This window comes from Oryctolagus cuniculus, chromosome X (genome assembly GCF_051225735.1).
Source record: "Oryctolagus cuniculus isolate XC-2025 breed Fujian yellow rabbit chromosome X, ASM5122573v1, whole genome shotgun sequence".
Classification (NCBI taxonomy): Eukaryota; Metazoa; Chordata; class Mammalia; order Lagomorpha; family Leporidae; genus Oryctolagus; species Oryctolagus cuniculus.
In genome coordinates, this window is record NC_142888.1 from 113,895,400 (window position 1) to 113,916,079 (window position 20,680).

General features: G+C 44.0%; 1 protein-coding gene across 1 annotated transcript in view; it reads left to right on the forward strand.

The window, feature by feature from the left end:
- VGLL1 (vestigial like family member 1) overlaps positions 1–20,680 on the forward strand; it is a 37,614-nt gene that overhangs the window by 11,966 nt on the left and 4,968 nt on the right. The window contains exons 2-4 of the mRNA XM_008273255.5: positions 5,249–5,487; positions 16,739–17,017; positions 18,922–18,981. Of these exons, the coding sequence (XP_008271477.1) occupies positions 5,249–5,487; positions 16,739–17,017; positions 18,922–18,981 (578 nt within the window). The remainder of the gene's footprint in view (positions 1–5,248; positions 5,488–16,738; positions 17,018–18,921; positions 18,982–20,680) is intronic.

Here is a 20,680-nt window from a genome sequence, read left to right on the forward strand (position 1 = left end):
GAAGCAGGGAGAGAGAGACAGAGAGAGAGAGACAGAGAGAGAGAGAGACCTTCCATTCGCTGGTTCACTCTCCAAACATCTACAAAATTTGGATCTGGGATTTGTCAAAGCCAGGAGCCTGGAATTCATCCTATGTCTCCCACGGGGTGGCAGGGACCCAAGTACTTGCCATCATTTGCTGCTTTCCCAGGAGCATTAGCAGGGGGCTGGAACTGGTAGCAGATTCAGGACTCCAATCTGGGACACAGACATCCCAAGGGGTGTCTTAACTGTTGTGCGAAAGGCCTGCCCCACTTCTCAGTTTTAATATCCCTCAAGATGAGTACCGTTCCCTCCACTGTGGTCTAAGTTCAACTGAGAGAATTGCTTGTGAGAAGGATTCAGAGAAGTAGCCGATGGCTTTCCTTTTGAGTGTTGTGTCATGTGTTTGGGGAAGAAAAGAGGAGTAGAAATGCTTGTTGTGGTTTATTCAGAACCCGTACGTAGTTTCCCACAGTCTGAGGCATTTGGGGTGATAGGACTGAATGATTACCTCCAACATTCTCTGTCTCTAACTTTCCTAGCTGAGGTCTCTGTACAAGTGTGCTTCAGGGCCCTGTTTACCCCAGCGTCCAGCAAGCTCTTTCCATTGTGGCCTCAGGGGGAGTTAGTAAAGGTATCTTGCAAGCTGTATCAAGCCCAGTGCACTGATTGCGGGAAATTCTGAGTGAAGAGCACTAGACTTTCAAAGGTAATACCCAGCAGCCAGAGGCTTCCAGAAGAAGCCCTGAGGGAGCGGTCAGAGGTCTGCCTGCATTCCCTGGAGGAAACCAGATGGCCAGCTTAGGGTCTTGGCTTGAGGCCTGCTCAGGATTAGGGGCTATCCTATTCAATAAACAGGGAGACTGGTGCCTATAGACTGAAGGGACCATTAGACCCACCAGATAGGCAGCAAGCAATGGTAGGCTAAAGACAGACATTGGAGACACATAGACATGGGTTCAAAGGTCAGCTCTGGCTGGCGTTGTGGCACAGTGGGTAAAGCCGCTGCCTGCAATGCCAGCATGTCATCTGAGCCCTAGTGTGAGTCCTAGCTGCTCCACTTTCAATCCACCTCCTTGCTAATGGCCTGCAAAAGGCAGTAGGAGATGACCCAAGTGTTTGGGCTCCTGTCACCCATGTGGGAGACTCAGATGAAGCTCCTGGCTCCTGGCTTCAAACTAGCCTGGCCCAGCCTGACTATTGCAGCATTTGGGGAGTGAAACAGCAAATGGAAGATCTCTCTGTGCCTCTTCCTTTCTCTGTGTGTAACTGACTTTTAAGCAAACAGATAAATCTTAAAAAAAAAGAGAGAGAGGCCAGCTCTGCTTCTACTCTGCTATGTTGCCTGGGCAGTTTATTGCGCTTTCTCTAAACTCCTGTTTGCTCAACTGTAAAACGGGGATAATAACACCTACCCTGAGAATTGTAAAAGTTGGAGAGGATAGATGGATAACTTCTGGCCCAGTTGGTACTATGTAAACTGCAGATTTAAAAAAAAGTGGTGGGTAGACATTGTCACACAGTCACTTAAGCTGCCACTTAGGATGCCTGCATCCTTTATCCCGTATCTCCCACAGGAGTGGCAGGGGCCCAAGTACTGCAAATCATTTGCTGACCGATTTAAGTCCAGTTACTGTATGTTTCTCATGCAGTTTCCTGCTAATGTCCCTGGGAGGCAGAAGATGATACAATAATTACCTGAGCCCCTGCCACCCACATGGGAGACCAGAATAGAGTTCCAGGTTTCTGGCTTTAGCCTGGCCTGGTCCCAGCTGTTGCATACACTTGGGTAGCGAACCAGCAAATGGAAGACCTCTCTCACTCCCACTAGCTCTCCATCTCCCTGTACCTTTCCCTCTCTCTCTACCTTTCAAATAAATAAGTAATCAAATAAATAAATAAGTGCTTTTTTTTTAAAAAAAAAAAAAGTACTGCCTCCACATTTACCACATCACTTTGTATTTTATAACATCTTTGCTTTATTTCTATAGCTCCAAGTGTCTGAATATATCATGTGATTTTTTTATTGGGGAATAATATGTCTCAGTGAAATGCAAAGATTCTAAGTGTACAATCTGATGCATTTTGACAAAAATGTATATCCATGTAGTAACCATCATCATCATCAAAATTTAGGACATTTCTGACATCCCCTAGGTGCTCCCTTATGCCCCTTCTTAGTCAGTCTTCATCCCCAGGCAAGCACATTTCTAATTTTTTAAAAGATTTATTTATTTTTATTTGAAAGTCAGAGTTACACAGAGAGAGGAGAAGCAGACAGAGAGAAGTCTTCCATCTGCTGGTTCACTCCCCAATTGGTGCAATGGCCAGAACTACACCAATCCGAAGCCAGGAGCCAGGAGCTTCTTCCAAGTTTCCCAGGCGGGTGCAGGGGCCCAAGGACTTGGGCCATCCTCTACTGCTTTCCCAGGCCATAGCAGGGAGCTGGACCGGAAGTGGGGCAGCCGGGACTCAAATTGGCATCCATATGGGATGCTGGCACTGCAGGCAGCTGCTAGGCCACAGTGTGGGCCCCTGTTCTAACTTTCATCACCATAATGTATTTGCGCTTGATCCAGGTATGTGAAATCCTATAATATGGGGCTTTTGTAGATACTTAAATAGGGTTTTTGAGGTTCATCCACGCAGTTGTGGATTCATAATTTATTTCTTTTTATTGCTGAAGGTCATTCCATTGTATAAATATATCACAGCTAGTTTTTAATTGCCATGGTATAGACACTAGGCCACATTCAGTTTTTTTTTTTTTCTGGCTACTATAAATAAAGCTGCTATGAACATTCATATACAAGTCTTTGTGTGGATATAGTTTTCATTTCTCTTGGCTGTATGTTCCTACAAGTGAGATTACTAAGTCATATGGTAAGAACATGTTTTTTTAAAGACTAATTTTTTATTTATTTGAAAGACAGAGTTACAGAGAGAGGTAGAGACAGAGAGAGGTCTTCCATCCGCTGGTTCACTCCCCAGATGGCTGCAACGGCCGGAGCTGTGCCGATCCGAAGCCATGAGCCAGCTTTCTCCGGGTCTCCCATGTGAGTGTAGGGGTCCAAGGACTTGGGCCACCCTCCACTGCTTTCCCAGGCCATAGCAGAGAGCTGGATCGGAAGAGGAGCATCAGGGACTAGAACCAGCGTCCATATGGGAGGCTGGTGCTGCAGGCCAGGGCTTTAACCCTCTGCACCACAGCACTGGCTCCAGAACATGTTTAACTTTTTTTTTGACAGGCAGAGTGGACAGTGAGAGAGAGAGACAGAGAGAAAGGTCTTCCTTTGCCATTGGTTCACCCTCCAATGGCGGCCGCGGCCGCGCCAGCGCGTTGCGTCCAGCGCACCGTGCTGATCCGAAGCCAGGAGCCAGGTGCTTCTCCTGGTCTCCCATGCGGGTGTAGGGCCCAAGCACTTGGGCCATCCTCCACTGCACTCCCGGGCCACAGCAGAGAGCTGGCCTGGAAGAGGGGCAACCGGGACAGAATCTGGCACCCCGACCGGGACTAGAACCCTGTGTGCCGGTGCCGCAAGGCGGAGGATTAGCCTGTTGAGCCACGGCGCCAGCCCAGAACATGTTTAACTTTGTAAGAAACTACCTGTTTTCCCAAGTGACTATTCACATGAATGCAATGTATTTGTGCTTTTAGGAAGTTCCTGGTTAAGCTTAGCATGGCTGTCAATCAGGGGAAACGGAATGACAGTGCTCAAACACTTCTCTAGACAGCACAATCTAGTTACATCTGGATCTAGAATAATTCTGAAAGGAAAACTTCTGAGAAGGGGTCCCTTGCTCACTGTCTGTTGTTGCTTCCCATTGTCCTCAATATCATCTGTTGACACTTTTAGTAGAATCATAGATAACTAGGCTACTACATAATTTATGTGCTCCAGTGCCCTTTTTACCTAAGAGGAATATGGGGCCCATTAAGGCCATATAATGTAATTCCCCCCAAAGTTACATAGACAAGGGAAACCCAAGATCTTCTGAACCCTTGTCTGGTATGATTTCTTTGCATTGTGCTTTCTTTGCATGAAATGGCATTCAGTCATTCAGCCATCATTTAATGATCATGTGCTTTGTGCTATATGTTAAGAATAAAGCATCACTGATCTCATAGACTAGAAAGATAGTTTGTTAAACTCTGATTATTTTCATCCTATTCAGAAAAATAAATAGATTAAATCCATGTTTAGCCAGAGCACATGGCAATTCAAATTGGGTTGTCAAAGGTAAAAAGATATGGACAGGCTACTTCCCTGCTTAGGGAAGGCCACAGTATGTCTTAAGTGTCCTATATGTGCTAAGTGCTGTTCTGGATGCAAACCAATCGCCTCTGATCTCAAGGAACTCACATGATGGGATGTGAAGCCAGTGATGGAGCCCGGGATTTAAAGCAATTCAGCACATAGCTATTGAACATCTGCTCTATCCTAGGCACTGTTCTAAGTTCAAAGGATATATTGATGAACAGAGCTGACAATATTACAATTTTCCAGGGGCTTTCCACCAATGGCGCCCATATATATTAGCATAGAAATGTTTGCTGGAGATCTACATGTGGTTCAGACTATGTCTGGACACCTTAGAGCTGGTGTTGTTTGTAATTGCTAGTTTCTACAAATGAGTGTTGGTAGTTGCAGGACACCATCTTACATAGCTTAGGAAATTAGGAGGAGTAAGAGAATCGGATGTGTTTTATTCTCTTGCATGGAACTAGTCAAGACAGAAAGCAATGCTGACCATGTAAGCTGAAATTGCCGATCTCCCACTGGATTGCTTAGCCAAGCTCTCCAGGGAATCTGGTGTCTACAGATAACTCTGGCCTGACCTTGGCTCATTCAATTGGAAGGGAGGCACCTCCTCAGAAGGCAAATATGTTACTATTTTGTCTCAATGCCCTTCTACTCCACTCCCCATTTCCTGATGCTTTTTCCATCATGTTGCCTGATGATTCTTCTCATTTGTAAGGGAAGCCCCTTTAAACATTTTATGGAGCTTTGTTTTGATGTTTCCTGAACACTGATTAGATAAGATCAGTCCTCAGACCAGCATAGCATTGTTGTTGACCTTCAAAAACTCAAAGACTCCTTGAGGCCCCAATGATAGCCTGTATTGGTAGGAGAAAACTGCTTGTCCCCAAAGATGCTGCTCATCCAAACGAAAGTCAAGCCACTTGATAACATAGTGCCAATGATACTTTGCATTTGGTCCACAGCTGTCAACTTTGTTGCTCACCCACAATGGAAGAAATGAAGAAGACTGATGTCCAGCAGGACAGAAGTAGGCAGAGGCCTATAAAGACGGAGTGGAATTCCCGGTGTGTTCTTTTCACGTATTTCCAAGGAGACATTGGCAGTGTAGTGGATGAGCACTTCTCCAGAGCTCTGGGAAATATCAAGAGTCCCCAGAGATTGAGTCCATCAAGCCCGAATGAAGATGTGATCCTAAGGAATGGTGAGCATGTTAAGAGGGAGGAGGCTGAAATTCCCTGTGAAAACTATCACTGAAAGACCAGGTCTTTGATGTACTTGATGTGCTTGGATATGTGTGTATTTGCTAAAGCCAAGTCCCCTTGTCCAGTGAGAAGTCACAGCTCTTCTTAGAAGTTCAATATAAAATGGACACTGTTTAATCAACTTAGTTCACCTATTTCATTATTTCCTTAATCGTAGTAAATGCTGGGTGTACTGCTGAGCATGAAATGAGAGCTCCATCACTGTTTACCCTTATCATCATTATCAATATTATTATTGTTACTATTATCATTAATATTGGACATGATGAGAAAAAGAGTGTCCCATGTAGGTTGTCTCCAGGCTCTTTTCAACTAATACTGGGTGATTTGGTGAGCAAGGGCAGGGGTCAGAGGAAGACACATGAAGAGTCCACATCCCTCTCCCACCTTTCACAAGGTCAGAGGTATGTATTGCACACATTATTTGATAATTTTTTAAAAAATAAGAATTCTTACATGTCAAAGCAGTTACTTCAAGAGAGAACACCAAAATATGCAGGTTTGGAGAAAGCTTTAACAATAAGCCAACAGGGGCAGCAGTATGACTTTCATGGACTCACACGCTTTCCCTCACTGGCCCCTTCCTCCATAAAAATAGTAGGACTGCATTAGTATAAAAATGAGTAAAATCCAGACTGGATATATTTTTTAATATATTCAGTATCATTTTCATATTGATCTTTTTCATTCTGATTCCAAATATGGTAAAACGTTTGTGTGGGCACCAGAAAGCACTCATGGCCCTGTGACTCCTGGACCTAATGGAGAAGTTCCCCCTGCCAAGCAATGTGAAGCATTGTGGCTCCTCTTTACCTTTCTGGAATGTGCGAATTCACCAGAATAGGGCTAATTTTTAAAGAGTTCTTTATTACTGGTGCCAAAAGCACATGTTGAATGTCTTGCTCCCATTGGAGGGCATGGGCGCCTCCAACTGGGGTACTTGTGCAATGCAGATGAGCAGGCACTCCACCTTTGGGGCAAGAGCTTACCTGTTTCCGGAAGCCAGCACTCTGGCTGTGTTCTTTGGATCCAGACGGGGTGTTGGTGTGTATGTTACGTACTGACCTTGGCAGGATTCACTTCTCTCCTAGAAATTACTGTTCAGTGAAGTGATGTGATTTTCTTGAGGGTTAGGTCACCATGTGGAAGAGCATGGTTAGCAGCAGGTGCTAAAAGGAACTACTTTGAAACTTGGTGTTAAAATGGGCACAAGGGGGCAGTGGAGAGTGGGGAGGTGGTGACCCCGAGTGTTAAATAATCAGAGCAGGAGCAGGAATGACTGTGATCTTTAGTGCGTGGGAGGTTGACATGGCAAGAGTTGAGAAATGCGGTGTGTGGGATTCAGAAGATCTAACTAACTCCTTGATAGGGTCAGAATCCCAGGCACTTAACACACAGACAAGTATGCTGACTTTGGCTGACTTTGGCTATTTGACTCTGATTTATTTCTGAATGCACAGGCTTGGATTCATTACAATCATTTCCTTGTAAACACCATCAATCCATGCTCCCTCATTTCCTCTGTTCTATTTGCCCAGTAAAACCCAAGCTGGGATAAGACCAGTTCTTGGTGTAGTACCTCATTTCTCTGCTTTACTTGGCAGCAAAATCCAAAAGTGACATCAAGGCACACTCAGTCCTCTTCCTCTCCTCTCATACTCTCTATGCTCCACTACGTCCATGCTTTTATTGTCATGCAATCTTGAACCTTCACTTTTAAAACCACTCTTATCAAGGTTACCCAGTGGCTGCCACTGTCTTATGGTCTTTCTCTGTCCTCAACTTATTTGGCTTATCAGCCTCATCTGCTGAATTCAATTGCACCCTCCTTCTAGAAACACCTCCTTCACTTGGATTCCATAACATCACACTTTCTTGGTTGTCCATTTACCTCCTTGGTTACTGCTACTTCTCAGTCTCCTTTGTGGGTGTCCTTTTCTCTTCAATTTCTAAATGTTCTCGAGCTCCAGGACACAAGTCTTGGACATCCCTTAGGTTACTTCTTCCACTACTGTCACCTTGGTCCTAGAGACCATCATCTCCCCCTTACATTAGTTCAGTAGTCTCCTAATTGCTCTCACTGCTTCTGTCTTTCCTCCCCTTCAGTCTGGTCTCAGGATAGCATTGAATGCCACCATTCAAATGAAAATGGAAGTCCTGTCATAGCACTCTTGTGTTAAAAACACTATAATAGCTTCTCATGTCACCTGGAATTCAATCCAAAGTCATTAACAGGCCCCCATCTCATCTGGCCCCTGTTATCTTCCTCATCTGATATCCTACCACTTTCTACCCCAACTACTTCAGTCTTGTCTCCTCACTATGTGTAATCTGTGCTAAGTACAATCCTGCCTCAGGGTTTCCCTTTGCACTTGCACTTGCACTTGATATCCCCTCTGCCTGGAATGCTCTCCCCTGAGCATCTGCATGGTTTCCTTTTCCTTCATGTACGTCTCCGAGTTTTACCTCTCCAGACAGGCTGCCTCCTCTGAATGATCTGTGTACAAAATAGAAGCTCCTACTCTGTCACTCTGTTTTTTTTACTGCATTTGATTTTTCTCCTTAGCATTTGTCACCACCTGCTATGTTACATGTTTATACGTTTCTTTCATGACTGCCCTCTCCCCCTGCCTTAGACTCAATTCCATGGTAGCAGTGATTTGATCTGTTAAATGATGCTTTCCAGGTACCTAGCACAATGCCTGACACACACAGAAGGCAGTTAATAAATATTGCTTGCTTGAATGAAATTGTGTTTTGGATCAGAGAGTACTGATCTCACGGACAGGCTTACCATAAAAGGGGATGTGCTATGTTGTGCAGCTCTAAAAACAGGCCGATGGGGGCCAGGTGCCCTCCATCAACAGTGTGATCTGAAGGCATATATCTTCGCCTCTTTGTGACTTGGTTTCCTCACCTCTAAAATTGAATGCTATTTAACTAGAGGAGAGTTCTTGTGAGGAGTGAATGAGGCAATGCATGCCAAGTGTTACATAGCAAGTTCTATGTAGGGGTGGCTTACTTTTGTGGGAGTAGTGCCAAAGCTTGACACATGTTCTTGAATGGTTAGGAAGGATGTGACAGCCTGAATTCAAAACATTAGGATCACAGAACAGCAGGCCTTTCCCATAAGCCTGCAAGTGTTCTGAGAGTTCTGTTGTGCGGCTGCTGTGGTGTTTTCTGTGCCTTCTGATGCCAGCCTGTATCACTGTGGGAAGCCTCTGCCCACTGAGGAAGCTTGGCTATGGCCCTGTTTCTTGTCCAAAGCAACCCTTAAAGGCCACATAAAGAGGTGACTTTCTTTTCCACCCACCTTCTGGGTTGTTGCATTTCCCTGTGAGGTGTTGCCTCCCTCACAGAGTGTGCTGTGGCCCAGGCAACTATTTGTTTGCTATGAAGGAAAGACTGTGTTTCTTAAGACCCCTCTTAATGGCAGTTAGGAGTCAAGTTTCTCTTAAGCTTTGTGACTCTGGGGGAGGGTCCCATGAAAGAAGCCCGATCCCAGAGAGGTTCTCCTTAGAGGGATTGTATGACATACGCAAAGCTTGAAGAATGGTGAGAAATCTATAAAGTAGCCTTTGTGACTGACCGTTACTCAGCATGCTCTCAACTCCTGCAGCCTGCACCAGGCCATGCAGCCTCAACGAAGCCACAACAAGGAGACCAGGCCTTCATTTATGGGCTCCCATTACTGATTCACCCCCATTCTATGGGCGCTCTCTAAAGCCAAATGTGCAAAACCTAAGCATAGAGACCTGTGTGGCTAGGAAATGCCATCGAATTTCCTGACTTTCCAAATCAAAGTTAGTTTTTAAAAATCCTTATGTATAATTTATCCTGCTGACTGTACTTCAGAAAACACACACACACACACACACACACACACATATACAAGTTGAAGGTGTCTTTGAATTACCTCCCTTTATAAGGACATGAAGAATTTTGGAGTTGGTGACTAGACAGGCTGTGGCAATTGTGATTTCTGGGGTGGATGAAGGTGCATGGTCACGGTGCACATCCAAGCTTGAGTTCTTTATGTCCTACTCCAAGAGCAGTCCCAAGCCTGGCCACAGACCTGGTTATATGTTCCAGGGCTGCTCAGAGAAGGTGGGAGGATGTACACTTAAGCACCTAGAAGACTTTCATAGCTGCTCTCAAAGCTCCCACCTCCTTCTCTCTCCCATCCCTTCTGCCATTAGTGGGGGTGGGAAAGCAACGCTGGGTTGCATTTTTACTGTGAGTAGCTACATGAGATCCAGACATGTTAGTTGCTTTTCATCCTTGTAAATACTGACAAGTTTATGTCCTCCTTCCCAGTAAGGTAAAGGAGTCTGCACACAGGTTTATTGAGCCACACTGGGTGCCAAACAGCTCAAAATCCACTGTGATTTATGAAGTTTAAAAACAGGCAAAGTGACTGTATGGTGTTAGAAGACAGGCCTGTGTTTGCCTTTGGCTGGGTGATAGTGACTGGGAGGGGGCCCAATGGGGCCCTGTGGAGGTGGCACTTGTGTTTGGTTACTCTGTCTGGCTGTTCATTCCTCAGCTTATGAAAATTCCCCCAGCTGCATGTTATTGTATTTCGCAAAGCTGCATTGCAATGGACATTATTATCCTCCGTTTTACAGCTGAGCCAGGATGCGCTCCTGCAGATAGGGCACACAGTCAGGGAATGGGAGAGATTGAAACGCAGGGCCATCACACAAAGGCTAATCTCTTGATGACTTTACTGTCCTGCCTTTGTAGTCCCCGATAACAGCCCCTGTGAGAGGGTTAAGATCCACAAGCACTAGAGCTAATAATGTTTATTATAGCTCACACATATTCAGCACTTTGTAAGGGCCAGGCTCTTTACTAGGGGCTGCCCCATGGATGATCTCACTGAATCCTCACACCAAGCCTGCCTGCTAATGCATACTGTGTACTTTTTCTTGGTGAGGAGATGGCAGCTCTGAGAGTCAAAGGACCTGTTCAAATCCCACAACTAGTAAGGGGTGGCTATAGCATTTATTATCACATGGGTTCGGTGCTATCAAGTTACTCCCCTAATTTCAGTTAGTCACTCAAGTGATTTTCTTTTCTCTCTCTCATCTGTGTGTGTCTTTCATCATTCTTTCCTTCCTTCTCTCCTTCCTCCTTCCTCCCTCCCTCCCTTCCTCTCTTCCTTCCTTCATCCCTTCCTTCCTTTCTTCCTTCCTTCCTTCCTTCCTTCCCTCCTTCTTTCCTCCCTTCCTCATTCCCTTCCTCCCTCCCCCTCCCTCCCTTCCCTTGCTTCTTTCTTTTTTGTTTTAATAATCTACATGCAAGTATCACTTTGGTAAACATCTTTGATCCAGTACACGTATGTATCTATGGAGTGCAATTGATGTTTCAACACATGTATGCATTGGGTTATTATCAATTTTGAGTAATTGGCAGATTCACCATATCAAACATTTATTATTTCTCTGTTGTGAATATTAAAAATCCTCTCCTTTTGTTATTTTGAGACATACAATACATTCTTGTTCAATATAGTCACCCTGCTGTACAGTAGAACACTAGAACTTGTTCCTTTTATCTGACTATAACATTGTACCCATTGACTGATGCGTTCCCATTACCCCTGTCCTCCTCTCCTCCCCAGCTTCTGGTAACCATTATATCCCTCTCAACTTCTATGAGATCATTTTTTCTAGACTCCATATATGAGTGACATCACATGGTATTTGTCTCTCTGTGTCAGGCTTATTTTCCTTACCATAATGTCCTCCAGGTCCATCCACATTGTCACAATTTTCCATACTACTATCACTTGTTCTGCATTTGATTTCCACCTTTAGTTGGGTAAGGAAACCCAGGGATGTTCAACAAGAGACTAGATGCCCCAGAGAATAACGGTGGGACTGAGCAGTTACCCCTGATGCCCTAGGACAGGGTCTCTCCACTAAGCTGTTCCTCTGCCTTTTGTAGTTTTGACCTCAGCTCATTCAAAGAACTTCTTACTTGTTCCCAAAGTGAGTGAATGAGGGACAAGTGCCACCAGCTAGGCGTGCAGAGAAGGCAGAGACAATGTGTGCAGATTGGGCAGGCCAAAGGTCGCACTTTCCTCATGCAGGGTGAGTGTGTTCTCTTAGTGTTCTTAGTTTAAGCTTCATTGTAAAGTAGAACTTGTATTAAGGATGCAGTTAGAGAAAGGGTAGATGGAAGAAAATAAGGCAATTATGGATTGGCTGTTTGCAACTGTGACTCATCTTTTGGGGGTTCATTGGTCAAGTGGTTTCTTAAGTTTTTGCTTAAGAAATAACTTTTCCAAATTACAAAAAAATAAAATGTGGTCTTTTTGAAAATTTAGTAAGCAGGTAAGCTTCAAGGAGCAAAAAATAGTGGATGTAAGTCATAGACATCTGTCCATGCTATCACATGTTCTATTGCATTATTTTAATGAAGACTATTGTTTCATAGATGTACCAAATTTATTAAATTTTTTTTGGACATTTAGGTTGTTGCTAATTTTTGCTGTATTATCATCATCACTTTGAACATCTTTGTTTTTACATGCATCATTTATTATATCCTTAAAATAAATTGCTGTAAAGAAAATGACTGGGTTAAAGGGTGTGTACAAATTTTATGGTTCTGATATCTACTGAAAAATTGCTCTCCATAAATGTTTTGTCAATTTGCATGGCCTCAGGCAAGTTGCTTTAACTACTCTGAGTCTTTATTTTCTCATCTGGGTTGCTGTGAGGACCTGATGAGATCATGCATGTGGAATGTTAAGCAAATTGCCTGGCCCATAGTAAATGCTCAATAAGCCTGTTATTCTATATTTACATGTTGTTCCTGCCCAGCTCTGATGTATTATAGATGGGAATAGACACAGACTGAGCAAGGCTTCTGAAATTCTGCTTTGACAGCAAAAATCAATCCATCCTCTATGCCCCCCCTGCCTACAACACCAGGTGATTGATGGCAGGGTGAATTCTCAGGGCTCATACATTTATTAATGTCTTGCTTTTTCCTGGGTTGGTTACACAAAATGTTGCAAAGCAGTAAAGAAACTCATAGTGGGTTTATTAAATGGAAATGACTAACAATAACAACAGCAAGGACTACCACTTATAGAATGCCTATTGAGGGGGCCGGCGCCATGGCTCACTTGGTTAATCCTCTGCCTGTGGCACCGGCATCCCATATGGGCGTTGGGTTCTAGTCCCGGTTGCTCCTCTTCCAGTCCAGCTCTCTATTGTGGCCTGGGAGGGCAATGGAGGATGGCCCAAGTGCTTGGGCCCTGCACCCACATGGGAGACCAGGAGGAGGCACCTGGCTCCTAGCTTCAGATTGGCGTAGTTCCAGCTGTAGCGGCCATTTGGGGTGTGAACCATCGGATGGAAGACCTCTCTCTCTCTCACTGTCTACAACTCTACCTGTCAAATAAAAAAAATTATTAAAAAAAGAATGCCTATTGAATACCAGGCAATATGCAAAGCCCCTTACGTGGATCATTCCATTCAATCTCACAATAGTTCCTTGAGACTCAGAGGTGTGTGTATGTGTGTGTGTGTGTTGGGGGGAAGGGGGCATGCTCAGTGTTACACAGACAAAAGTGGCAGATCTGGGACTGGACTCCAATCCTACCTGACTCCAAATCTGTGTTATTGACCAGTTTGAATGATGCCCTCTTCAATATTAAAAGGTTCAGTAGGGAGCTGTGTGCATGAGTGAGTGTGCATTTGTATATGTGTTTGTGTGCAATCATGGACATTCACATGTGTGTGAGTGCATGCATGTGTATCACTAGAAGAGTATTAAGTCAGGCTCTACTATGTTCCAGGCACTGTGCAAGTTCTTGGTGTTGTATGATGAATAAAAAAGAAATTATCCCAGCCATCTTAAGGCCTACTGGATAGAGGGGAAGACTAATAGTAAATGAATAAGTGAGTAAATTAAGCAATAAAGAATTACAGATTAACATTACAGTATGATGGACAGAAATATGGTATAGTCACAGAAAGCAATAGGATACCAAATCCTAGATTGGAAGTCCTAAGAGGGTCTTTTAGAGATGGTGACACTTAAGTTTGTGTTTCCAGAAAGTAGGCTGGGGTCAGGAGTCATGGCCACCATGCAAGACATTGTGGCAGGAAGGCCCCAAGGGGTGGAGGCAGGCACTTCACTGTCCAAAGATGTCTTCCAGAGAGTTCTGGAGCTCCCAGAAGTGAATATGGGTAGGTGTGGGTGGGGTTTTTGGATGTGCTTGGGTGGGTTGGGGGAGAGGTAAGAGGAATGGCCTACCAGCTTCATCCAAAAGAGGCAGAATGGGAGCTGGAGACTACTCTCTGAACAGTCCTGGTCTTAGGAACAAGTGCCTGAGGGATTCCAGAGGCATGGATGGGACTAGGAGGTAGAGCCTAGATGCCTGAGGTTGGAATATATGGAGCGGAAGTCTTATATTCCTGCAAAAGAAAACTCCTTATCTTCCCCAAGTATCCCTGAATCAAACCAACTTCACCCTCCTATTCATTCATCAGTGTAGTTTAGGGTTTGAGAAGGCAGCAAAGCCTCCACCAGCTCTACCTCTCTCACCTCCTGAGGTACTTCATGGGGTACTTGAGTAGGAAAATGTCACCCAAACTGCTTCTAGTGGCAGCAGCACTTTGAAGCAGCCCAGATTATGATTTAAGATGCGATGCCTTCACATGTCCACATGGTGAAAGGGTCTGGTTGTTGGAGCAGTTGGCCCAAGAAGCCTGAGAAAGAGTGGCTTGCCCAAACTCAGAGTCTCAGCTCTAGGAGCCACCAACACCCAAGCCTTGTCTGGGAAGATGGATTTCCCCAGCTATCTGAGACCCACTATTGGATTGTTGTGAACTCATGGCTGAGATAGTCTGTGTGTTCCTACAACTTCCCATGCAAACTGTTCTCTGGTGACCATAAGAGACCTTGAACTACCCTCTTGCCTAAACATTTCAGTCCCAGAATTCTGGAGGGTAATGCACTTAGGAGAAACAATCAAAGCACTCTGGGGCCCTGCTTTCCTCATTTCAAACACTCAGTAAGCACCTAGGTCATATGTATGAGCTCTGTAAAGCCAGTTCAGATGGAGTCAGCCTGGCTGTCAGAGGCTGTGCTTTGTTTCTAATCTGTGCATAGGACATGCAGTACCTTTGTTCATTATGAAGCATGGACAGTGATTATACCAAACCAGTTTAATCAGTGTTTGTACCACAGAGTGCCCTCGATTGCTTTGGGTCTGGAGATATCAATTTTCAAAAATAGGATTCAGTCTCAGGAACACATCTCAATATGCTCCTTTGCCCTTGATTTTATTAAAAGAGATCCGCCATCACCCAAAACTGATTGTTAGTGGTGTAAAATTCTGGGCCAAATGTCCTGCCGCATAGGTTTGGGCTTCTTTTTTTTTTTTTATCATCTGTGTTACATGGAATGTCATGGTGGTGAGTGAAGGCACTGTAGTAACACTGTGCGGGCCACATGTTTGTTTTTTTCATGCACTTTTCAATTTTTATTTTTATTGACAAATAATAACTGTATATATTTATGGAGTACAGTGTGCTAATTACATACATGTACACAATGTGTAATGGACAAATCCAGGTAACATTCTGTCTCCTTAAACCTTTATCATTTCTTCGTATTGGAAAACTTCAAACTCTTCCAGTTATTTATAAAATACGTAATTCAGATTCCTTTAGCAAGTAGAAAATTCAGTCAACTTGAACTTTTTATTTTTAAGATTTGTTTATTTATTTGAAAGACAGAGTTACAGAGAGATGCAGAGCCAGAGAGAGAGAGGTCTTCCATCCAATGGTTCACTCCCCAGATGGCCGCAATGGCCAGAGCTGAGCTGATTCAAAGCCAGGAGCCAGGAGCTTCTTCCGGGTCTCCCACATGGGCGCAGGGGCCCAAGGACTTGGGCCATCTTCTATTGCTTTCCCAGGCCATAGCAGAGAGCTGGAATGGAAGTGGAGCAGCTGGGACTCGAACCGGTGCCCATATGTGATGCTGGTGGGCAGACCAGGCCTTTAACCTGCTCTGCCGCAGCGCCAGCCCGTCAACTTGAACTTTGGGGAGAGCTGCCAGAAACATATGTGGAGGGCAAAGAGGCCAGTGTACCAGGCAGCCAATCTTTCTTTGTATCCACACCCACACATTCCTCCTTTGTTATCTTGAATAGATGAGTGGCTCCAAGATTTAAGCTCCACCTTGCAGAGCTTTTTCCCTCCTCCTGTCTCACCTGAGTGGGTGCTGAGATTGGGGAAAACATTCATTCATGTCGTGAGCTGTCCTAGACGAGCAATATCCTAGATTCAACCACTATGATAGACAGTCAGAATAATGTCTATGGGACCAAAAGAGACACTGTGTCCATTCCTCAACTTTGCAAGAAGAAACAGAGTCACCTGTTGACCCTGAACATTCTGCTTTTGCAGGACGAGGTCCAAGAAACTCCTTCCCTACCTATCACTCATTCCTCTAGCTCAGTTCCCCACTGGGCTATTCTGCATTGCTATCTTGGTTCTGTTTCTTAGCTTTCCCATGTCCCCAATTCCTTGGTCTAGGGTTTCAACCCCTAGAGTTGTGCGGTGACCAACACAGGCAAGCACTGAACCCTTTGTAAAGTTCTATGGAGTCTTCTAGTTTGGTATATGTAAAACACCAGCTATAAAATAGCTAACAACATGGAAGTTAAGCAACAGCATCAACCAAACACAAATCAAGCATTTTTCCTTCTAGAAAAGTTCCACTAAGAAGCTCATTGGACATGGGGGCAAAGATGTATATACAAAAACTCTGATTACCATGTTGTTCAGATAACAAAAAAAAATAGAAATAATTGAGCTGCCCACAGATATACATTCTGTTAGTCACATCTTTGCTTTAATGCAGAGTACTGAACAACCATTTAAAAAGCTGCTCTTTGACTGTATTCATGGCAATAGGAGGATGGTCATGATATTTTAATGAAGCAAAAGCAGCTTTCATAACAACATGTGTTGTGAAAATATGTTCTAGAGAGAAGTACAACTAAAAGAGGATATCTGCTATTTCTGGATATTATGATTAGGGTGTTTTTTAGCCTTTTCTATATTTTCTTCAAGTATGTATTAGCCAGAAAAACATTAATCTACTTCCATTTTGAAAAGAATAAACACCTAACATATCTTCAAAATCTTTCCTTTTCAGATGGTGACATGCCTCCAAATCAGTGGCGTTTCTCTTCTTCATGGACAAAGCCACAGCCAGAAGTGTCTCTTGCACATGGCGTCGCCAACTGTAGCTTGGATGAGTCTGGTCCTGTGCCTGTGGATCAGTATCCATTGTCCCTGACTGGGGCCCCTTCTGCTCAGCCCAGGGAGCTGTGGCATTTCTCCTCCCTCGCCAGCTCCAGGCCCCCAGAGCCTGGCTACCCTCGTGCCTTCCCCACTGAGCACTTGGTTCAGGAGCCTCAGCCTGATGAGAAATGTGAGCGCCTCCTAAGTCTCTTCCAGTAAAACAGATGCCTCTCCCTTCTTCAGGAATGTGTTATGAGGGAATAGTGCCACTCTGTCAAGATAGCTGGAAGCATGGAATTGCTCTTTACCCTGCCTCCCAGCTCTGTGCACTATAAGGAGATGGCTTCAAATGCCTACTTGGAAGGCTGCCTTTGATTGGTGGCGATGGGGAGTAAGTTAGCATGACATGGGGTACCAAGACTAATTGTTGCCTCTCTGACATGGGGCTGCTGAGAAACAGAATGTTCTGCTTAAATGTTCCATATATCTTCACTAAGCTTCATTGGTATGCACAGTTTAATGACTGATAAATAGTCAACCAGCCAGATTTGGCCTGAAATATTCACTGCAGTCTGTTGACTTGGCCTTACCCTACAAAAATGGTGGGCTACTGCCTAAAATTGTAGGGTCCTGCATCTACCTTGTTGGGAGCCACTAAATAATCTATCATTAAAACTGTGCCATTTGACGTACCTACTGGCTCAAACATTACTCTCAAACAGGTTGGCAACTTGCAATGATGCCAGACTCATGAGCACAAACAAGAGCAATCTACACCAACCATCTGCTCCATGCATTAAAATTCAAAGCAATGGGAGAGGCAGCCCCAATGCTGCCTGTAGAAGTAACAGGGCCTGGCTGTCTATGGCTTACTCCTGTGCCCTGGGCTCCTCCTACTTGGCTTCCTTTGGATTCCTGCTCTCTGACCACTATTCTACCCCCTGAAATCAAAATACCCATAAGGGTCACTCACTTCTTCATTCACTCACTCATCCAATGAATATTTAATTTGTTCCTACTTGATGTAAGATATTCATCAGGAACAAGACTCCTTTCTTTGTAAAAGGATGGAGAATGATTGGCCTACACTATACTTTCATGAAGAAGGCTATCCACTATGCTGCAAGCTTTGCTTTTCACATGAAATATTTGTTATAATATATATTTTTATAGTCTCATGGGGCCAAATCTGCATCCTCGGGATGCATTTTTTTTTTGCTCCCTAGTCCATGTGCATCTGTGATTCTAGTGTTCTATACCTTAAGGAAAGAACTGGAAGCTGTCTTTGCTCTGAACTAAGCATAGAGTACACAAAGAGCCCATTCACCATAGCCTACCTAAGTCAGGTCCTGTGTTTCATCCTAGTATCACAAACAAATTCCCCATTAAAATAACACTCCATCACTTTCAGAGTTTGATTAGGAAACTACATAGAGAGTTAGTCATAAAAGTGTCATGCGTGGGTAACTTGTGAAAATTCCCACCCCATACTTTTTCACAAGTCTCTTCCTACTGGATTTGGAGGGAAAATTAGGCCAACTGTGTTTGTATATATGCCTGTGCATACGCACATCAGAGTTCTGTTTTAACAGTTGGTTAAAACACAGATGGCTCAAATCAGCACCTTCCAAATATAACAACTCTGTACAGTTCAAATCCAATTCAGTAAATATTTAGCGAGCACCTACTATATGCCAGGGCATCATAACAAAAACTATAATGTAGGCATTATACTATTTCTGACACCTCTAGACACATTGACAAGCAAGTGTTCATCACTTAAGTTTCAGCTGCTGGGAACTCTGCATGCTCTCTTACTAATGCAGAGATCAGTTGTAGTCATTGGTAACCGAAGGTCCGGGATCTATTGGGGAAGTCAGTGACCCTGACTCAGGAAGATGGGAACACAACCTAAGGAGCCTTAGAAAACAGAGAAGCTGCTCTACTTTTGTGGCATCTGATAAGAGAAAATAAGCCGGCTTCCCAAAAGTGACAGGCAGGCCATCTAGGGTTACTGGAGGTGCTGGTGGGCACTTTCTAGTCCAGCCTCAGAGATGTCACTTCCAATCATGTTTGCTTCTTCTTCTTTTCTAGATAAGAAAATATTTGTCTCCCCCAATCATGGACCTGCCAGTACCAGCCTTGCAAATGAAAGTATGTATCTGGTTCAGCCTTTGAAAATGTACTCTGAATCTGAAGAACAAATGTGGGGCACTATAATTTAGTATTTTTCATAGATATAATTGATTTTGTCTTAGTCTCCCATAGTGCAAATTTCAGATTGTGTAAAATGTCCTGAGCATTTTTTTTAAAATTTTGCTATAAGCAGCTCCACTGGGTTATTTAATCTGAGCCTAACTTAACCATGGTAACCAAGGTGACTCAGAAAGATGAACAAATCCATGAGGATTAGCTTGTTCTGTCCCAGGTGTTCAGATTCAGCCATGCGTATAGGGCCACTTCAGGACTCTGTAGTTAGGGAAAATGTCAGCTGAGGCAAGACCATGACCCTTGGGCTCCATGTTGAATTTGAAAGAGATGTCCACAGGAGCTTCCAAATGAGGGTGAGCTGAGTAGACTGGCAAGAAAATCTTCATGACCTAGGTTCAGGGTTCAAATCCCAGCTTTGAAATTATTAGCTTCAGGAATTTAATCTCATTTCTTAATCTCTGTGTGCCTCATTTGCCTCATCTGTATAATGAGAATAAAAATAGTGCTCACAGTATAGAGTTTCTGTGAAGATTAAATAATATATTCAAGGGTCTAAGGTTGTGGTGTAGTGGGTAAGGCCACCACCTGTGATGCCTCATTCCATATGGGCACTGTTTTGAGTCCTTGCTGCTCCACTTCTGATCTAGCTCCCTGTTAATGTGCCTGGGAAAAGCAGTAGAAGATTGTCCAAGTCCATGGGGAGAGGCACCCATGTGGGAGATCGGGAAGAAGCTCCTGGCTTCTGGCTTTGGTCTGGCCCAGCCCTAGATGTTGCAGCCATTTGGGGAGTGAACCAGCAGATGGAGACTTTATCTCTCTCTCTCTCTCTTTCCATCTCTTTCAGTAACTATACCTTTTAAATAAATAAAAATAAATCTTTTTTAAAAGAAATAATATACTCAAAATCTTAGCACCATACATGGCTCAGAGTAAGTCATACAAAAGTGTAAGTCTTGTTTTTTTTTTTTTTAAAGATTTATTTATTTGAAAGGTAGAGTTATGGGGGGTAGAGGGGGAGAGAGAGAGAGAAAGAGAGAGAAATGTTCCATGCTCTGGTTCACTACCCAAATCAGCCAGGGCTGGACTGGGTAGATGCCAGGACCCAGGAGTTTCATCTGGGTCTCCCACATGGATGGAAGAGACCCAAGTACTTGGACCAGCTTCCACTGCTTTCCCAGGTGAGTTAGCAGGGAAAGCACTTCATCAGAAGTGAAGAAGCAGGGAACCAGCACCTATATGGGATGCTGGCATTGCAGGCAGCAACCTTACTCACTGTGCCACAATGCCAGCCCCCAAAAGTGCAGCTATTTTTGGAGAATAAGGTCACACACTAGCAGGTGGTAGACATAGTTTATCTCTTGGCTCTTGCACTGTTGTAAAATCATCAAAAAGAATTCTAAATGAAATCAAGTGCACAATGGTTGGAATTAGTGATGACATTATTTAACTGCACGTGAGTCACCATTTATCATATCCTAAAATAAAGGAGCAAAGCAGAAGGCTCAGAAAGAAAGTTAAAGAGCAAAGAGCAGTACTACTTTGGGACAGTGGTAAGGGGATATTCTTGCCTGGGGAGAGTAGTTGAGAGATGGTGGCATGAGTGCCTGACTATGCCAACAGTCTGGACTCTGCCATTCTACCA